The sequence below is a fragment of the Ziziphus jujuba genome, chromosome 6, assembly GCF_031755915.1.
Source record: "Ziziphus jujuba cultivar Dongzao chromosome 6, ASM3175591v1".
Taxonomy (NCBI): Eukaryota; Viridiplantae; Streptophyta; class Magnoliopsida; order Rosales; family Rhamnaceae; genus Ziziphus; species Ziziphus jujuba.
The window spans coordinates 5,924,791-5,944,277 of record NC_083384.1 but is presented as its reverse complement, the minus strand read 5'-3'; the positions used below and the strand labels follow the sequence as shown (position 1 = coordinate 5,944,277).

The following is a 19,487-nucleotide window of genomic DNA, read 5'->3' as shown; positions in this document are numbered from 1 at the left end:
TTCTAGGTTCAAGTTTCCCCTCAGATTGATGTACATATGCAGCACAGCCAAAAACCCTCAGTTTGCTATAATCAGGCTTCTTTCCAAACCACATTTGCTATGGTGTTCTAAAGTTTAAAGCTGTAGAAGGTGACAAGTTCACCAAATGCATGGCTATCATTACAGCCTCACCCCAAAACAACTTAGGTAATCCAGATGACACTAGCATGCATCTCACCTTATCAAGTAGGGTTCTATTTATTCTTTCAGCCACACCATTTTGCTGTGGTGTGAATTTTACAGTTCTATGCCTTAAAATACCATTCGATTTGCAAAAATCATCAAATTCTCAACTGTAAAACTCTAGACCATTGTCTGTTCTTAAAATTTTAACAGTTTTGCTGGTTTGATTTTCAACCAGCAATTTCCATTCTTTAAACTTAGAAAAAACCTCACTTTTAGCCTTTAACAGGTATATCCAGACTTTTCTAGAGTAATCATCAATTATGGACAAGAAATACCTGTTTCCACTCTGTGTTTGCACTCTAGCAGGTCCCGACAAATCAGCATGTACATAATCTAAGACAGACTTGGCTCTATTTGAGCTCAAATTAAAACTAAGCCTATGCTGTTTGCCCAAAATACAAGTTTCACAAGACTCCAAATTACTGACTATATCCTTATCAAAAACATTCTGTTTATTCAAGTAATACAGGCCTTTTTCACTAATATGACCTAATCTCTTATGCCATAAATCAGTTTTATCAGCAGTTGAACTTATAGAAGCATTACTTGAATTACCTAATGGTTTACCAAGCAAGACATATAAACCATTTTTCTTCTGACCCTTCATTACTACAAGTGATCCTTTGGTCACTTTCATGACACCATTTTCAGCTTTACAGGATAAGCCAGACTCATCTAACATGCCTAGAGAAATTAAATTTCTCTTCAACTCAGGTACATGTCTTACTGCTGTGAGGGTCTTAACAGTACCATCTACTAACTGTAACTGCACATTACCTATGCCAGTTACTGAACATGATTGATTGTTGCCTAGCAACACTTGGCCACCATCACACTTAGTATATGAGTTAAAACAACTCAGGTCAGGACACATGTGGAAAGAATAGCCAGAATCCAATACCCACTCAGTATGATTTTGACTTGTGGACATTACCAAAACTTTTGCAGATTCTACATCAGTGTAGGCTACTGCTAAATCACCAAACTCTTGACTCTTTTCTTTCTCATCTTTCTTCTTCTTGAAACAATTTTTAATAATGTGTCCCTCTCTTTTACAGTAATAGCACCTTCTACCCCTAAATCTTGATTTAGACCTAAAAGTCTCCCTTGACTTACTTCTATGGTCACTATGACCCCAACTTCGAGTAGAACTCCTACCCCTCACAGTAAGTCCTTCACTTTTAGATTCAGACTTTAATTCCAGGTCTCTAGATCGAAGGGCACTTACAACAGTATCTAAGGTCAAGGAATCCCTGCCATACTTAATGGCATTCTTTACTTCTCTATAGGTCTCAGGCAAAGAATTCAATAAGATCACAGCATGATGTTCATCATCAAAAGTAACTTTACAATTTGCAAGACTTAAGATTAAACGATTAAAAGCATCAAGATTTGTGTCCAAATCCTTAGTAGTATCCATCTTAAAGCCAAAAAATTGTTCAAGTAGAAGAATTCTATCAGGTAAAGATCTTACCAGATAAAGCTGTTCAAGCTTTTGCCACATTTGAGAAGTAGTGCTTACATCATCAACTTGCCTCAGAACACTATCGGAGAGATGCAGTATAATTGTGCTCATTGCAATTTCATCGATCTCATGCTTCTTTTCATCAGTAACATCAGCAGCATAAATTCCATCGATTGCCTTAGCCACCTTCATTTGCACCAGTACTGCCCTCATTTTCTTGCGCCACAGCAAGAAATCACCTTTGCCATTGAATACATCAATTTTCAATTTTGTAGACATTCTTGACTTCTTGAAAGATTGAGAAATCTTCACACAGATGATTCTCACAGAAAACTCACAAATCACAGGACCAAGAATCAAGAATACTCAAACCTTGCTCTGATACCACTGTTAGAAAATCAGAACACAACAAACATAACAAGATTTATCGAGGTTCGGTCAAGATGACCTACGTCCTCGTTGCTCCGGTGAGAGCTTCTGGTTTCTTATTGATCTTGCAGTAGTTACACAAACTGACACCTTTGGTATACACACAGGTTTTCACACAGAAAACATACACACCAAATCCAAAGCCCCAGTATACAGCCTTTCAACAATCACTCAATCTCACTTAGAGATTATTTCTCACTCAGAAATGAATACAATTAAAGAAAAGGTAAAGAAGAATCTTGGAGCTCCTCTCTCGTTCACAAGCTTGAAGAAAAACTGATTTCTGTTATATCTATTTCTTCTTTCGAAAGGAAAGAGTTCTGTGCATATATATATTACACACCAGCTTCAAAACGACATCGTCCAACTTATACCGTTATTCTGTTACAATACGCTGGAAATGACAGCTTTGCCCTTCTTTATTTCCAAGCAAATGAAACGATGCGTTTTGCTCTTCTGAGACTTATAAACGATGTGTTTTGCTCTTCTGAAACTCATCAATTTAATCAACTCGAGTCTTCTCCAAATGTTGACTTCATGCATACACCAGACCTTTGCAAGATGAATTTGTGGATTATATCTTCACATATTTCTCCTCATGATCAAGGATAACGAGGATAAGCAGGATAAGCAGGATAAGCAGGGTAACGAGGGTAAGAAGGATAACAAGCATTAAAATTCCTTGGTTTGATCCTGACAAAGTCGGCAGATGAATTTTGTGTGTTGGTGGTTAAACTTTTGTTCCAACGAAAACTGATGAATGTCTCCATTACTTGACCGCATTCAAGGCATTTCATGTTCTTTGGAATAATATTTGCAGCTGAGCTTGGAATATTAATCTGGCAAGAGTGGCTAAACATGCCAGCCACTTGTTTGTGGTACTCTTTGAATATAGTTTCAAAATTTTCCTCATGAAAATTATTTTCCTCCTCGCTCTGAAGTTTAATGACCAGCTTCTTCAAGGCCCTCGAGATTTTCGAACTCTGATCAGAGATTATCACAGTCGAACCTTTAACAAGTATAGCCCATCCATTCTCTTTTTTATTGGAAATTAGCCTTTGGAGTACTCGGTGTGTCTCATCATCTTCCTTTATGAACTGCAAGCTTTCTATGTTGGTCCAAAAGCGTATCTCACTCTCTCCGACTTCAACCGACTCTATGGTATTGTTTCCTTCATCTTCTCCATCATTCAAAAATTTTCCAAGGTCGATGCTTTTTATGTAGCCTTGCAACTTTTTGATCCAGTGTTGGTCGGTACCTCCATAGAAGAAAATGTACTTTTCCTCTTCAATCTGCTTGACGATAGTTTGATTAGTTTGACATATATTTGTATAAGAAATTAATTAGTATTGAACTCCTTATATATATATATATATATGAGTGTGTGTGTGTGTGTGTGTGTTTTGATATATAAGATTTTTCTCTAATGAGAGAATCTCTACTTTGGGTTATTAAACCCTGAATCTCATAATGAAACAATGTGAACATTGCTACTATAGGCTGTCTCCACAAGGACATGCATGAATATATCTACTTACCCAAGATTGCATGCTCAGATGGATGTGATTTGCTACTAGATGAAGCCAATTGTCCAAATTGCGTATGGCGTCCTCGGCCACCTTAGCGAAAGGAAAGGCATCCATTCCCCGAAGGCGGATCAAGGGGAGTGCATTGGGGTTTTCAACCTCTCCTTGTTGGTTGAGCAACACGACGACAGGTTGACCGTTGAAGTGCCACTCCTCCTTGATGAACTTGATGCCTGCAACGGGTGATGAAAACATTTGTACAGTGTACCATGGCATTTGATCGCGCAACTGGATAAACAAATCGAGTCGTTCAGGTGTCCACTGCTCCATAACTGGGATCCATACCATCTTATAGTGCTTGTAGCCTTTGATTCCTTCATAAATCTTTTGAAGATTCTTAATGTCCACGTTTGAAATGTCTAAGCTTGAAATTAACAAGAGCACATCTTTCTTCGAGAGGACGTCGATACTCACTCCCTGATTTACCAATTTGATAACAAAATCATCATCCTAAGTTAGCAATTACATGGAACTAAAAATCGCATTTAGAAGTTGATCAGAAAATGCCATATTCTTAAGAAAACGGAACATACGACAGTAGTGGAACCGTCATTGATATGAAGAAGATGTGGATCATTCTCCGTAGAAATCAGCATCTTCAGAATGTCCACTACCTCGTGAGAAGATTCATGATATGGATTTCTCAATATGCTAACGAGTTTCCAGTACACCTCTATTTGCTCTGTTTTTATATGTATATAACATAAAGAGGATGAAACAGATTGTTTAATTCCCTCATCAGGTGCTAGCTAATTATAAATAGTTAATTGGCATTATACATTAACTATTTAAATATATAGGATATAATTGAAAACAATCGATTACTTTGTTGCTCGCTAATTCATCTATGTTTTTCGAGATCTTCGTGTACAGATGCGAGATACTCAGTCCATTGCGATAGATTCTATGTTTGGCCCCTGAAAAATCCAAACCATGAATAATCGTACACATTTAATGGGACAACTGATTCTTGTTTGTATCCAAATTTCTAATAATAATAATAAAAAAAAAATCTTACTCATTGGTTTTGAGAAATGCAATCTGAGCTGCACAAGCCACAATACTTGCAATAGTCCCGTAAACATGCTTTTGGATGGTTGGTAGAAGTCCTGGTACATTGGCACTAGTGTAGTTGTTACGTAGCTTCTCCAACTCAGAGATGGATTTGGTGACCTCCAAAATGAGCATGATGAGATTGTTAAGCTCATCAACCACTGGCTGCTTTTTCGGCTCGACCAGATAGCCAGATTCGAACTTCAAGATTGCCATTGACAAGCAGAATTCTTTCGGTAAGGATGACTTATGAGTCAAGTCCTTCCTGAGTCGCCAGAAGTCCCCGAACTCCGTTGCTAAAGCTGCGAGGCTCAGCACCAGCTTTGCATCCAATGAATAGCTTGATAGCAAGTTCACTATTGCTACCACCGTTTTCTCAATGTTTACTTCATCACCTTGGTCCATCTGCTGCCATTGTAATTAATTAGTTACACCTCATTTGATATTTGTTTAATTTAATTATTATAATATATATATATATACACCTCTTAATCATATAAACCAAATGTTTTGCAAATCATCGTAGGATGCAGTAATTATTAGAATCTTAAAAATTGTGGAGATATGCACTTCATGATCGCTATAATATACAGTTCTCTCTCTCTATTCTTTTTTTTTTTGGGCGGAGGGGGGGGGGGTTTCAAACTGAAATATATAAATTAAAAAAATAGAAATTTATACCACTTTCCACGTCACTAATTTACCATCATATATGTATATATATTTACATATATTTTAGATTTGAAATGATCATCATATATAACTTGGAAAGTAATTCTGCAATATATATTATTAATTTTTATAAGTATATACTATATTTTGAAAGGTTGGAAAGAGGTTTAATTTGTTGCAACCAGTTCGCAGGAAATCTTCTTCAATGTACTTGACGGCGACTTGAAAGTGGAACCGGGATGCCTGAATTCGAACTCATGTTCCACGCGCTGCAGTAACTCAGCAAAAATAAATAAATCAAATAAAGTGCCAATAGCAAGTAATATTCTTAAGAAAAGCAATAATTAAATTAAAGTATCTAAATATGTGTGAGTATATATACATATATATATTTGCCATAAAACACAGCCACATTTTCAGTATTAAAGATATGCTGGTCAATTATTATGTAACCTACTGGCTATGATGGATTACATGTGGATTACGTGTAATTGTTTAGGCATGCTTTTGATACCATGAGGCATATCAAGGGCATGCTTAGTGAAATTCTCTAATGTATGTACCTGGACATCGGTGACGGTAAGTAGGATGTTGTCAACTAGATCCAGAAGATATTCAACTTCCAACTTCTTCTCACCAGTCGCAATGAGTGTCGCATAAACTTTTTCAGCAAAGATGAATTGCAGGGCCAACTTTGTAGGCTTTGCAGAGCTTATCACCACCATGATTGTTCAACAAAGAAAACTTATTCAAATGTACTGTTTCCAGCAGAAAAAGAAAAAACTCTATATAGATTAGCTATCAAATCGATGATGGCCTGGTGCGTTTTGTGGCTCAATGTGGCTCCACTATTTATAGCCATCAATACTAGACTCACTTGACTGACAATCACCACTCAAATCTAAAAGCTTTCTTATTAAACACAGACTTTCTCATTCATTGTCAACCACAAGTAGGGTAAGTCTTTTTTTTTTTTTAATGTTTTTTTCCCCCTCTTTCTGTACGCCCTTAAATACATTTTTATTTCTCGGCTTCTACGTAGCTACTTAGTGAAACCAACGAATATTTTGAAACTAATGTCACGTAAATACTCAGGTTAATTGATTTGGAGATTGTCGGTGATCTAACCCCGCTATTAATATGTAAGTTACTTATATCGAAATCCTAAAAGCTGTACCTCAACTCCTCGAGCAATATCATCGAAATATGGGTTTGTAGTTGTATATGGGTTGACGTTATAATCATATTATTACTGGCGGACAGAAATAGAAACAAAAATATTATGTGTACAAAAGATCTTTATCCCACACCCACTATGTACTAAACCGGCCGAGTAAAAGAAACCTTTTATGATAAATTAACCTGTTGTGAATCTAGTAACCTGTTGTGCAAATAGTTGGATAGTTGAATTTCTTCAAATTCTATTAGCTAAGTAACAAGGAATCTTTTATGATAAATTAAGCTGTTCTTCAATTAAAATTGGAGGTTAAGCGCTTGGTACGGTGTTAAATGTTAGAGAAGACCTACAAATCTGTTTCAATAATATTACCCAGTGATTAAATTAGGATCCTACTCCGTTACCCAGGAGTACGGTACCTGCTCCATTAAATTATAATATAGACATTTGCGTAAATTTTCTCGTTGTTTTATCTATCTAAGAGTTTCATGAAATTGGTCATCTTATATAAAAGAAAAATCTTTGTATGAAGTACGTTTGCACTACGAATAAATAGTTTACTAATTGAACAACTCTCGTTTGATACATTAAGTTATATTTGATGAATACAATATCAAAATCTAGTAGAAGTCTTTATGTTTTCATGAAAATTTGTAATTAATTAATTTGTTTATTTATAGTGTCAGTTGCATATGTCATGGAGGAATATAGAATGATGTCATCTTATTGGTTTTCTTGATCTCCAGATGTTGACCTTATCAATGTTACCGGAATCCACATGGAGGAAGGTTATTTCTAGGGATGGATGGAAGGAATACAAATCAATTTTATTTTTTTTCTTTTATTTTTTTTCAATTTGTTAGGCGGTCACGTGTGTGATCCGTCTTAATCTGTATATGGTCTTTCAAATTCTATACGTTAGTCATTTATAAAGATAGAAAATAAGTACATTGTTTTCACATAATTTGTTAATCCAACCATGAAAGGAATTTAGTGTATTAGGCGATAATTTATTCTCTCAATTATTTTTCTTTTTATTTGTATTATCTTTCCCTGTTGAAGGAAACCATCACATTGGATACCCATTTTTCAATTGATAATATTGAAGTAGTGGTAATCCACATATAATTTTAGTCTTTGTATAATATTCAAAGGATTTCTAAATCTGAAAACCCATAGTTTTTCATACATTAGGAACCATGTTAACTAATTAATTTCAATTTGTAATAAATTAACGAAGTCTTGGTCTTTAAATATTCCTTTAAAAAAATTGGCTTGGTCTTTAATTATTCTGTATTAAAAATGTATCAATTTCTTTTTTTTAAAAAAAAATTTAGCCACTTCATACTTGATAAGGTGAGTACATACACCAACAGGAAACAAATGAATTATACACAAGCAATTTGTTAAATATTTATTATTATTATTCGCAATTTGTTAAATATTTATTATTATTATTGTTGTTGTTGTTGTTATTATTGATAATGCAATAAGTAATTCATATCCATACCTTAAATTTTCTAAGTTCGAAATATTAAAGTGAGAAAATCTTTGTAATTCAAAATTACTGGAATTCACTTTTTTTTTTTTTTTTGGGGGAATAAATTCCACATAAAAGAAGGTTGTTTCTAGGAATGGATGGATGGAATTCTAATCAATTTTATTATTTGCAGTTTGTTATATGACCATGTATAACTTAAGTGGGATCCATCTTAATCTGTACATTGTTACTTTCAAATTATACATTAGCCATTTATAAATATAGAATATAAGTATATGGTTTTTTTTTTTAATTTTTTTTTAACAAAGCAATTTATTGAATTGTTTATTATTATTATTATTATTGTTATTGTTATTGTTATTGCAATAAATGATTCACATCCATACTTTAAAGATTATAAATTCAAAATTTTAAAGTGGGAAAAATTCTTTGTAATACATTATGTGATGAAAATTAATAAAATTATCGAATACAAGTTCAACACCATTAAAGTCTGTTAGAAGTCTTTATGTTTTCATGAAAATTTGTGATTAATTTTTTATTTTCAGTGTGATTTGCATGTGTCATGCTGGAATATAGGATGATGTCAATATGTCATTTATCCCGTAGTCTTTCTTAATTTCTAGATGTTGGCCTCATCAATATTACTGGAATCCACTAGGAGGAATTTTTATTTATTTTATTTTATTTTTTAAGTTCCACGAGGAAGAAGGTTGTTTATGGGGACGGATGGAAGGAATACTAATCAATTTAATTATTTGTAATTTCTTATATAGTCGTGTATAATTTAAATGCGTATTTCAAATTACATACATTAGTCATTTATAAATATAGAATATAAGCATATTGTTTTCACATAATTTTTTAATCCAAGAATAAAAAAATTTAGTATATTATGGAAGGTTGTTTTTATGGATGGAGGAGATTTTCAATACTTCAAGAGTGCCATACTCTCACATGCTTGTGGGGGTTATACATGTGGGTCATTCATAAATACGGTTTCTATTCTACATACATGTGAGGGTCATCCATATATGTGGGTTCAATTCTACATACATATGGGAGAGGAGTATAGTACTTCAGGGATACCTAATTTTGTTAACTTTCGTAATTTCTATATGTAGACAATGTCAATATTACTAGAATCAACATTGTGAGTTTTTTATTTTATTTTATTTTATTTTTTGGGGTGGGGGATAAATTCCTCATGGAAGAAGGTTGTTTCTAGGGATGGATGGAAGGAATACTAATCAATTTTATTATTTGCAATTTGTTACACAGTCGTGGATAATTTAAGGGTGGTCCATCTTAATCTGTATATTATCTTTCAAATTATATACATTAGTCATGCATAAAGAAAGTGTATTCAATTTAAAGTTAGATTTTAAAAGAATTTGAAACCTAGGAATATTCAGTTTAGAATTTATACAAATTGTAGAGTATTTAATTTATATTCCTTTTAATTTGTATTTTAATGGAATCTTTAAAAGTTTATTAAAGCTAACTAATCAGACGTGGGCTCTTCTGTAGACATATTCCTCCTTATGCTCCTTAGCCTATGGGGTATTAGCAGTGATTTCCAGCATTAGCCCCTTTCTAAGGGTAAGTTCTTACATATTGCTCAACTGTTGACCACTAGAAATACCACTTTCTGTTTGTGTATTTAACTAAGACTTTATAATGTAAAATTTTTAAAATCTAAAGTATTTAAAAAGTTATTGACTTATAAAAGAAGTGTATCCAATTTAAAGTTAGGTAGACTTTAAAAGAATTTAAAAGCTATGGGTGTTCAATTTAGAGTTTATACAAGTTAAAAGGTATTTAATTTATATTTTACTGGAATATTTAAAAGTCTACTAAAACTAGCTAATCAGATGAGAGCCTTTCCTCAAGCAAATTCATCTTTTTGCTCCTTAGTCTACGAGGTATTAACAGCCATTCCAGTTGTTAATCCTCTTCCAAGGGCAAGTTCTTACACATTACTTACCTGTCCGCCATTCAAAACACTATATCCAATCCATATATTTAATTAGGATTTTATAAAAGTTTTTTTTTTTTTAATTTTAAGGTATTTAAAAAGTTATTGGTTTTAATGGATATTAAAAAATGATAAATTTTAATGAATTAGATGAGATTTTAGAAGGGAAATTGTGACTTGAAATGTCTAACTAAAATTCTACCTCAATTTCAAAGTTTTCCATAGATTATTACAAATTTTATATTAAAAAATGGTATTTATCACCATTTATAAATGATCATCTATAGAACATTTATGTCACATAGCAAGTTAAATGATTACCATTAAAGGGTTCATTTTTAAAATTTTGGTATAAAAATAAATATAATTAAATACCCCAAATAAAATTGCCATATAAACTGGTGACAATAGTTAATGGTAAATTGAATACACCCCTAAATATAAAATCTTATAATATGGACGTTTGCACATTTTTAACTTGTGGATGTCTACAAAACTAAATGATTTTTTTTATAAAACTATCATCTTTATAAATATTCGGATGTTAAAAAATTACAACATTCGCATCACAAAATAATTATATAAGTAAATTAATCCTAGCATAAAAAGAATTCAGTATATTAGGGGATAATTTAGTATATTATGGAAGGTCATTTCTAGGAAAGGATATCATTGATCTAGTAGATCTCTTTGTTGACTTAATAAAAATTACTGGAATTCACATTGAGGAATTTTTTATTTTTTTTTTGGTTTTTTGGGTAAATTCTACATAAAAGAAGGTTTTTTTTCTTTTTTTTTTTTTGGGGGGGTGAATTCACATAAAAGAAGGTTGCTTTTAGGAATGGATGGATGGATGCCAGGAACCGTCCATAATTCCTTCCCGGAACCCTAGACAAGCCCTGATCCTAAGGAAATACCACCGAACCTTCCAACGGAAAATCCGGCAGCATCTCCCCTAAGAGTAGGACTTACCAAAAATTTCCTGCAGTGAAACGCACTTCTATATTCATCCCCTTATTCCTCCCACGATACTACAATTTGATTCCATAAATTTACAGCACTTCAAAATAACAGTAAATCAGTGCATAGATAATAACTACATGTCCAATACAGTATACAGAGCATTATACAAATAAATATGAATTAATACAATGACGGATAAGAAGCAATACAAGATAGAGAGGAAAAAGGGAAGAAATACTTCTTGACAATCAACATCTCCAACCTGGACCTAGGGGAACAGAATTTAAAAACGTGAGATGCTAATCATCTCAGTGAGTGACCCTATCTACTGTACACCTTTAATATTAATAATATACCAAATAAAGGGATTTAATTAATCAATACCGAACAATTAAATAAATAAATAAATAAACAATTGAGGTAACAATTTCTCTCAAAACCTTCACTATTCACTCCGTTGGAAATGTTCCCCTTCTAAAATAATTATTAAACCAACCATACCATTTTCCAAAATTACCGTGGGAAATATACCAAATTTTCACACTTACCATCCCACATATTTTTATTCAACAAACCGGTACGAAAACATCGATAACGGATAAAAATAATTTTCCTCGCAACACGCGGTTCAACAAATAATATACCACTGGCATAATTATGAAAATTAAACCACCAATTTGAACAAATAATTTTCTTAAAATATTCAAACCAATTATGCCCAAAAATAATATAAAATCCAAACACAACGAATTACTGAAAATACTTGATCATGTGTAATAAATACCATTTAATCACAATAAAGTAGTAATCGGAAATTTCTTAATGACCCCAAAATTCCATTTAGCACCAATCGGTAAATATATATAGAATAATATTTTTCCCGATTATATTTAGAGTACAACATATGAGCATAACTGCAGATATCAAATTAACACGACATAAATATAATTAATTACCCCAAAAATATTTTCAAAGGTGGGTCACTCACCTGGAGCACGCAATTAAACCATGATCCACCATGGGATCAATTCCATGACTCACCGGTGCTCCTAGAACACAATTCACACACAGTCAAATAAATTAATATTTTATTCGGGTAAATAATACCTGGTACCCGGGGGGTAAACACAAACGTTAACCAAAATGGTCGAATAATATACCGAATCGAAGCTTGAGCGACGAGGATCACGGATTCGGTCTTACTTTCCGGTGATCAGACCCGAGGTGGCCGGAATCTCGCCGGAAAGCTTTCGGGTTTCGACTCCTCAATTCTCCCAAACCAACGCGAATTGGTGGAAAAGGATACCGGATTCAGATTCAGGAGGTCGAACACAGTGGACAAGGACCGGCGGTGCGACTGGGTACTTGCCGGAACAGTAACTTCCGGCGAGCCGCCGCAGTCACCGGCAACCGTCGCCGGCGGCGGCGCATGCGGTGGCCATTGGCTGAGATTTTGGTGGTTTTGTAGATCGAGGGGAGAGGATTCAAACGGGACCGGCGGTGAGGCAAACGGAGGCCGGACGGCGGAGAAATCGGGGTTTGAAGATTTTCGGCCCCTCGCCGGAAAATGCTCCGATCCCAGCGCGTCGGAGGTCCGGTGGCCGTGAAATTTGGTGGGCTGGCCGAAAATGAGGAGGTGGTGAGGGGTGGCTGGCGCATGTGGCCGGAAAGGGGTCAAACGGCGGTGGCCGGCGGTGGAGGGAAAAGTCACCGCCGAACTTCGCTACCTCGATCCGGGCGCGTCTGGAGGCCGACGACCGTGAGATTCTAGGGTTTGGCCGGAAATGAGGAGAGTCTTCCGTCTGGCCGGCGCGTGTAACGAGAATCGGCCAAAAAATTGGTCGGAATCAGGCGGCCGGTCGGTTTCTCTCTCTCTCTCTCTCTCTTTCTCTCTCTTCCCGGAGATTTTTTTCAAATAAAAGCCACAGTGATGACACTGTTCATCCACGTGGACCAATCAGGTAACGACATGTGGTATTTCATTGTTTATCGACTCAAAAACATTAAAATATTACGGTATCCGGCGCAAATTTCACGCGTCCATAACTTTTTAACTAGATGTCCGTTTTAAGCGTGCCGCTAGTCTGTGAACTCGTATCGACGAGCATTTCACAACCATGTATGAGTCAAAGCTCATTTCACCATAAATAAAAAGTCAACTCCAGCACCCCTTGGACAGTTTAAACCTCAACTTGTTTTGCTCATAACTTTCAAATCGTAGCTCCGTTTTCAATGTGCTACTAGTCTACGAACTCGTGCCAACGTGTACTTCGTAACGGTACCTCAGTCAACCTAGAATTCCAATCGGGTCAAAAAGTCAACTGTTGACCCCTTCGGTCAACGGTCAACAGTCAACCTCGATCAACGTGCAAAAATTCTGACATGGTTCGGGACGGGGTGTTACAATGGAATTCTAATCAATTTTATTATTTGCAATTTGTTATAGACCATGAATAACTTAAGTAGGATTCATCTTAATCTGTACATTGTCTTTCAAATTATATACATTAGTCATTTATATATATATAGAATATAGGTATATTGTTTTCAGATAATTTTTTAATCCAAGCATTATTAGGGGATAATTTATTCTCTCAATTATTTTCGTATTTGTATTATTGTTCACCGTTGAAGGAAACCTTCATATTGGATGCCCATTTTTCGATTGATAATGTTGAAATAGCGGTAAGACCCGTACAAAAAGGTATTAGTCAAAATTAGTCTTTGTTTAAAATTCAAAAATTTTCAAAATGTGAAAACCCATAATATTTTTGTCATATATGAGGAACTATATGAATTAGATAATTTCATGTTACAGTAAAAGAAAAAAAAAAGCCTTGGTTCTTAATTCCTTCCCAAAGAAGTCTTGGTTTTAAAGTTCTTTTCGTTTTCTTTCTTTCTTTTTTTTTTTTTTTCCCCATTTACAGCAATTTCCCTCTTAATGTCTTAAACTCACGACCTTTCAAGCGTGGGTATAAGTGGCATATCAATTTTGCCAACTTATTTAACTTTGATTTTTAATTATTCTGTATTAAAATGTATGAATTTAAATTTTAAACAATTTTTGACCCATTTCAAATATGATTTATATAAAAGAAGTACATGCACCAACAGAAAACAAATCAATTATTCACAAGAAATTTGTTAAATTATTTATTTATTTATTCATTATTAGTATTACTATTATTTGTATTTATTTAACTTTTTGCAATAAGCAATTTTTAATTTATATTTGATGCATATAGTCAGTTTCTTAATAGAACCTTTTAATGTGCCTTTATTATTAGCTTTTAATTAATTCAAAAGCTAAAATTTGAGAATATCTTGGTAGTCTGAATAAGTTTAATGATGTACTAAAGCTCTAGAAATTCAAAATAAACTTTATATGAACTAATCCAAAAATAATTTTACATCTCAACACTTAAAGTAATTCAAGGACTCTAAAGTGAGATTTTTATGATAAATCCATCAATATATCATGATAGAAGAATTCTTCTTACTATATATGCTCACATGTATAAACAACCGTTAAGTCTTGCATAATTAATATATATACTAATCAACATCAGAATATTTTATCTTGGAGGCAGAGTTCAATGAAATCAAGGGATAAGAAGTGAGATTTACCTCCAAATAAAAAAAAATTCTCCTTGCTAAATATATTCACATGTTTAGACAACCCTTATGTCTTGCATAATTAATATATATACCATCCCAAATTAGAATATTTAGTCTGTGCGACATAGTACAATGGTAAAAATTACTCTTAATTGCCAAAAAGGCATTGCTTTTTCCCTTGCAAGTAAGCTAAATGCCATCCTTTTCCAGCCAATCTTTAACCTTTTTTTTTTTTTTTCCCTAATCATTGATGACCATCATTAATTGAACCTATATGCAATTTAACAATTTAATTAAATGGCTGTTTAAGAAGGGATTCACATTCTCTAATTAGGTTTTTAGAGTAAAAAACCAATATATAATTAAAAGCAACCATTGAGTAATAGCCAAGTTAAAATTTTGGAATAAAACTCCAACGCATAATTAAATGCAGCCAACAAATAATAGTTATATTAATAATAATTTTATTTTATAAAATTAAGCTGACGAGAGATGAACTATTATATCATTCATATTTTTTCTAGCACCTCTCATTATATTTGTTCCAGCACTTCCCTCCTTACAAATATATATATATTTTTTTCGATTGACATTGCTAAGTTGTAAATCAGTATCTCTTGAATCAGTAAATTTGATACCAAATTAATTTATCAAAAATCTAAATTAATAAGAAGTGGCGTATCATATTATTTTTATTTTCTCCAACGTAGACAAATAGGAAAACACTATAAGTCTGCTTAAAAAAATACGATAAAGAAAAGTCAAAGTCTTTTATTATATTTTATATAAATCTCCATGTGAAAATTCAAAAAAAAAAAAAAAAAAAAAAAGAAATCTCCAATGTGACAATGAACATTTTAGATGACGTGCTTCCGTATCCCTCGGGAATCACATGCTGCAAAAGTTTTCTGTCACTTTTTTTTTTAATATATATTTTTAATTTTTTTGGCTGAGAGATAAGAGATTTTGCTTTATTCTTCGGCAAACTGTACTATTACTTATTTTCGTGTTATCTCTATCGTTTAAGAATATCAAAATTTATGAGTGTCCAAACGGAAGAGTTGTGAAGTGGGAGAGAGAGAGAAATGGGAAGGAAGGCATTGTTGATTGGTTGCAATTACCCTGGAACCACGGTGGAGCTCAACGGATGTGTCAATGATGTCTACCAGATGAAGAAATGCCTTCTAGACCGCTATGGCTTCCCCGATGATAATATCACTGTTCTCATCGACACTGATGATTCCTGCACTCAACCAACCGGAAAAAACATATATGATGCCCTCACTCGCCTTGTTCAATCAGCTGAACCTGGTGATATTCTCTTCATCCACTACAGTGGTCATGGCTCTCGATTTCCGCTTGAAATTGGTGAAGACGACGAAACTGGCTATGACGAGTGCTTGGTGCCATGCGACATGAACTTCATCTTTGGTCAGTTTTTGTCTCACTCTCACTCCATGTATAAATATTATATATATAGATATACAATTTTGATCTAATCATGTATATCCTGATTTAATAATTTTAAAGTAAAAATACAGTATAGATTAATTTTGATAAATTAATTATTTGCACTTTGTATTAGATTTTTTTATACTATATTCTACTTTTAGAAATTTAGAATATTATGATTAGATAATTATTGTATATGTAATATATATATTTTCTGTGAGATCTTCCAAACAGTCCTTACCATAACCTATAGCGCTTTTATGCGGCCAGACGTCTACTCATAATATGGGCACCAACGCCCATAAAGGAGTTGCTAATAATATATATGAAAATTTATGCTTCATAACTTCTTTTCGTGGAGGGGTTTTACCTTGGGGAATTGGCTGAACTGCAGATGACGATTTAAGGGATATTGTAGACCAAGTTCCAGAAGGTTGCAGCATCACAATTGTATCGGATTCGTGTCACAGCGGTGGTCTAATTGGCGGAGCTAAAGAACAGATAGGAGAGAGCACCGAGCGTCATGAACAATATCAATGCAATGGCTACGGCTATGGTGGACCAAGAGGTCAGTACTATGTGGAATTTAAGGATCGTGGAATCCGTTTCCCCTCAGAAATGCGTTACTATAATCGTTGGAGAGAGCATGAGGAAGAGAAAGATCAGAACGAGATTGGATATTTCAGGCATGGCCATATGAAGAGTAAAGCTTTGCCACTCCCCACTCTCATAGACATACTGAATGAAAAAACTGGAAAACCCGACATTGATGTTGGGAATCTGAGGTCAACCCTGTTCGAAGTCTTTGGAGACGAAGTAAGTCCCAAGGTGAAGAAGTTCATGAAGGAGTACAACATGAGGAAAGAAACAAACCCCTGAATTGCATCAATGGTGGAGCAGGAGCGTACCTGGGGATGGTGGGAAGTAAAGCTCGAGAGCTTACGAAATTGAGACGGAAGCTGGAGATCAAGGCTGATCTTTATAATGCAAAACACGCATTAGCAACACAGGTAGTGGAAGGGGGAGTGGATGGCACTAGCAAGCAACGACATGAACTACTACCCAAAGGTGGGCTTCTGTTCAGTGGCTGCCAGACATTCCAAATTTCTGGCGATGTGGTTCTTTCTGGAAAAGATGATGTTCCTTGCGGAGCTTTTAGCCATGCAATCCAGACCATAATTGCTGAATCAGGTGGCCAAATTACCAACCGGGAACTTGTTTTGAAGGCTACGAAATTTCTCAAGAGCAAAGGTTTAGATCAGCAACCTGGTCTCTACTGCAATGATGATCATGTTGATGCTCCTTTTCTGTACTGCCCATCAATCATCTGAAACTAGTTTTTCAAGTTGCAGTTATTGTTGATTTTCATGTTTAACCATCTCGTAATGCTTCTTTTCTTCTCTACTGCAAGTTCCTTTCTTTGATTTTGGCTTCGCATCAAAGATTTGTGTCTTTGTCCGAACCCAAAACATAAAAACAACAAAATAAAAATAAAAATCTCAAACTGTTATTTCGAGAACTAAATTATATTATTTAAAATATTATCTCATGTTCCACAATACCCTGTAACTTTTTGGTAATAATGTTCCAGAATCATATATAATTTATATGTTTATTATATATATTTATTTGTTTTAAGTTACCTCGTTTGGTATTGAAATTAAAAATATAAACACTTTTGGTAGCAAAATTTATATTAATGCATGGAAATTTATTAAATGATAAGAAAATACCAACGAATGTACTAGAGACATAGACGGAAAAATATAAATAAAAGATAATTTTTAGAAATTACAACGTTTTTTTGGAATCAGATAAGTAATGATGTAAAATTACATCATTAATATGATATAAATTCAAGTTTAAACTTGAATCCTAGAAAGCAAACTATATATATACATATATATTCTCTTTATTAACCAGTTATTAATTTTTAAAAAAATTAAAAGTCTAACGTAGTAAAAAAAGAAATAAGAAAAAAAAAGCTCATTTTATTTATTTATTTATTTATTTGTGAAAAAAAAGATTCCATTTATAAAATTAAAGAGTATGTGGACAAATTTTATCGATAGATATATCGAAGGTTTAAAATATGAAAATATCAACAAAAATATCGAAAATTATTGAATATCAATAAAAAATCATAAAAATTATGAAATTTGACAGAAATTTATTGCAAAAAATAAATTTTATTATTAAAACTTTAAAATTAACTTATTTAATTAATTAATTATCAAATTAACTATTAAAATTGTAAAATATTGAATGAATATTATAGTTCTCTTAATCAATTTATTCATAATAAGCTTCAATAGTTAAAAAAATCCTATTATTAATAAAAATATATATTTAATAAAATTATTTATTAATTAAGATATATAACAATTATTACAATTACGTTATATTTTATAAATGTTATTTCAATACTATAAAAAAACTCATGGGTAGTTGAGAGCTATTTGTATTTTTTTCATTTTCATTTTCATTTTAAAATATGAAATGTATGAAGTAATTATTAAAGGATTTATCTCCTTAATATTTTTTATATAATTGTTAATATACCATCAACACAAAAATTTTGAAACTTTGGTTTTGAGAAATATATTTCTTGCATATTTTTCAATTTTTGTTTACATTATAACTTTTATTTACTTTATAATATTTATACAATATTAAATTTATTATTGCAAAAATAAATAATAGATGGGTAAATTTGTAATTTGCGATATAATTTTTTTTCTAAAAATATGATTGGTAGACTTATCTAATGTAATTTTGAACATTGTTCATTAAGTGTGAATTTTTTTATTTTTATTTACCTAATTATTGGAAGACAAATAAAAGGTAAAAACAAAAATTATCAATAATATAATTTTGGCAAAAAGTTTTACTAAACATTAATAATATTTATAAAAATAATCATAGATATTTTTAGACTTTCTTTAGAAATTTCACGGAAATATATGAAAATTTGAAAATTTCTATGAAAATTATGAACTTTTTAACAAAATTTTGAAAGATTTGATATGGATATTATAATGAAAATTTCCATAAAAATTATGAAAAAATAAAAAAAATTTCGGTGGATATTATGAAAATTATACTCATTTCTACATGCAAGTTAAATTTTCTTTCGATAGATTTAAAAAATAAAAATTTTGCATAAATTTTGTAAAAAATTTCTATATTTTAAATATTGAGAGCACTAACAAGCTCATTCCCTACACTTTTCAAGTGCTACATGCGCTCAGTGATCTGTCTTTGTGCGATATACCTTGTTTGCATAATCAAGCATAGCCTTTGACGTATCTGTCCTTACTTATAGTCTTTCCAAACACATTGTGTGAAGTCCTACATCGGTTGGAAAG

General features: G+C 32.8%; 1 protein-coding gene and 1 pseudogene across 1 annotated transcript; one reads left to right on the top strand and one right to left on the bottom strand.

Moving 5' to 3' along the window:
- Nucleotides 1-2,721: 2,721 nt before the first annotated feature.
- LOC107405329 (protein SIEVE ELEMENT OCCLUSION B) lies at nt 2,722-5,163 on the bottom strand. Its single transcript, XM_060818329.1, has 4 exons — nt 4,770-5,163; nt 4,239-4,387; nt 3,658-4,155; nt 2,722-3,411 (listed from the first exon to the last, which is right to left on the bottom strand). Exons 1-4 carry the CDS (start codon nt 5,161-5,163, stop codon nt 2,722-2,724), a joined length of 1,731 nt encoding a protein of 576 aa, XP_060674312.1.
- Nucleotides 5,164-15,752: 10,589 nt separating this feature from the next.
- On the top strand, nt 15,753-17,450 carry LOC132804262 (metacaspase-6-like; annotated as a pseudogene).
- Nucleotides 17,451-19,487: the final 2,037 nt, after the last annotated feature.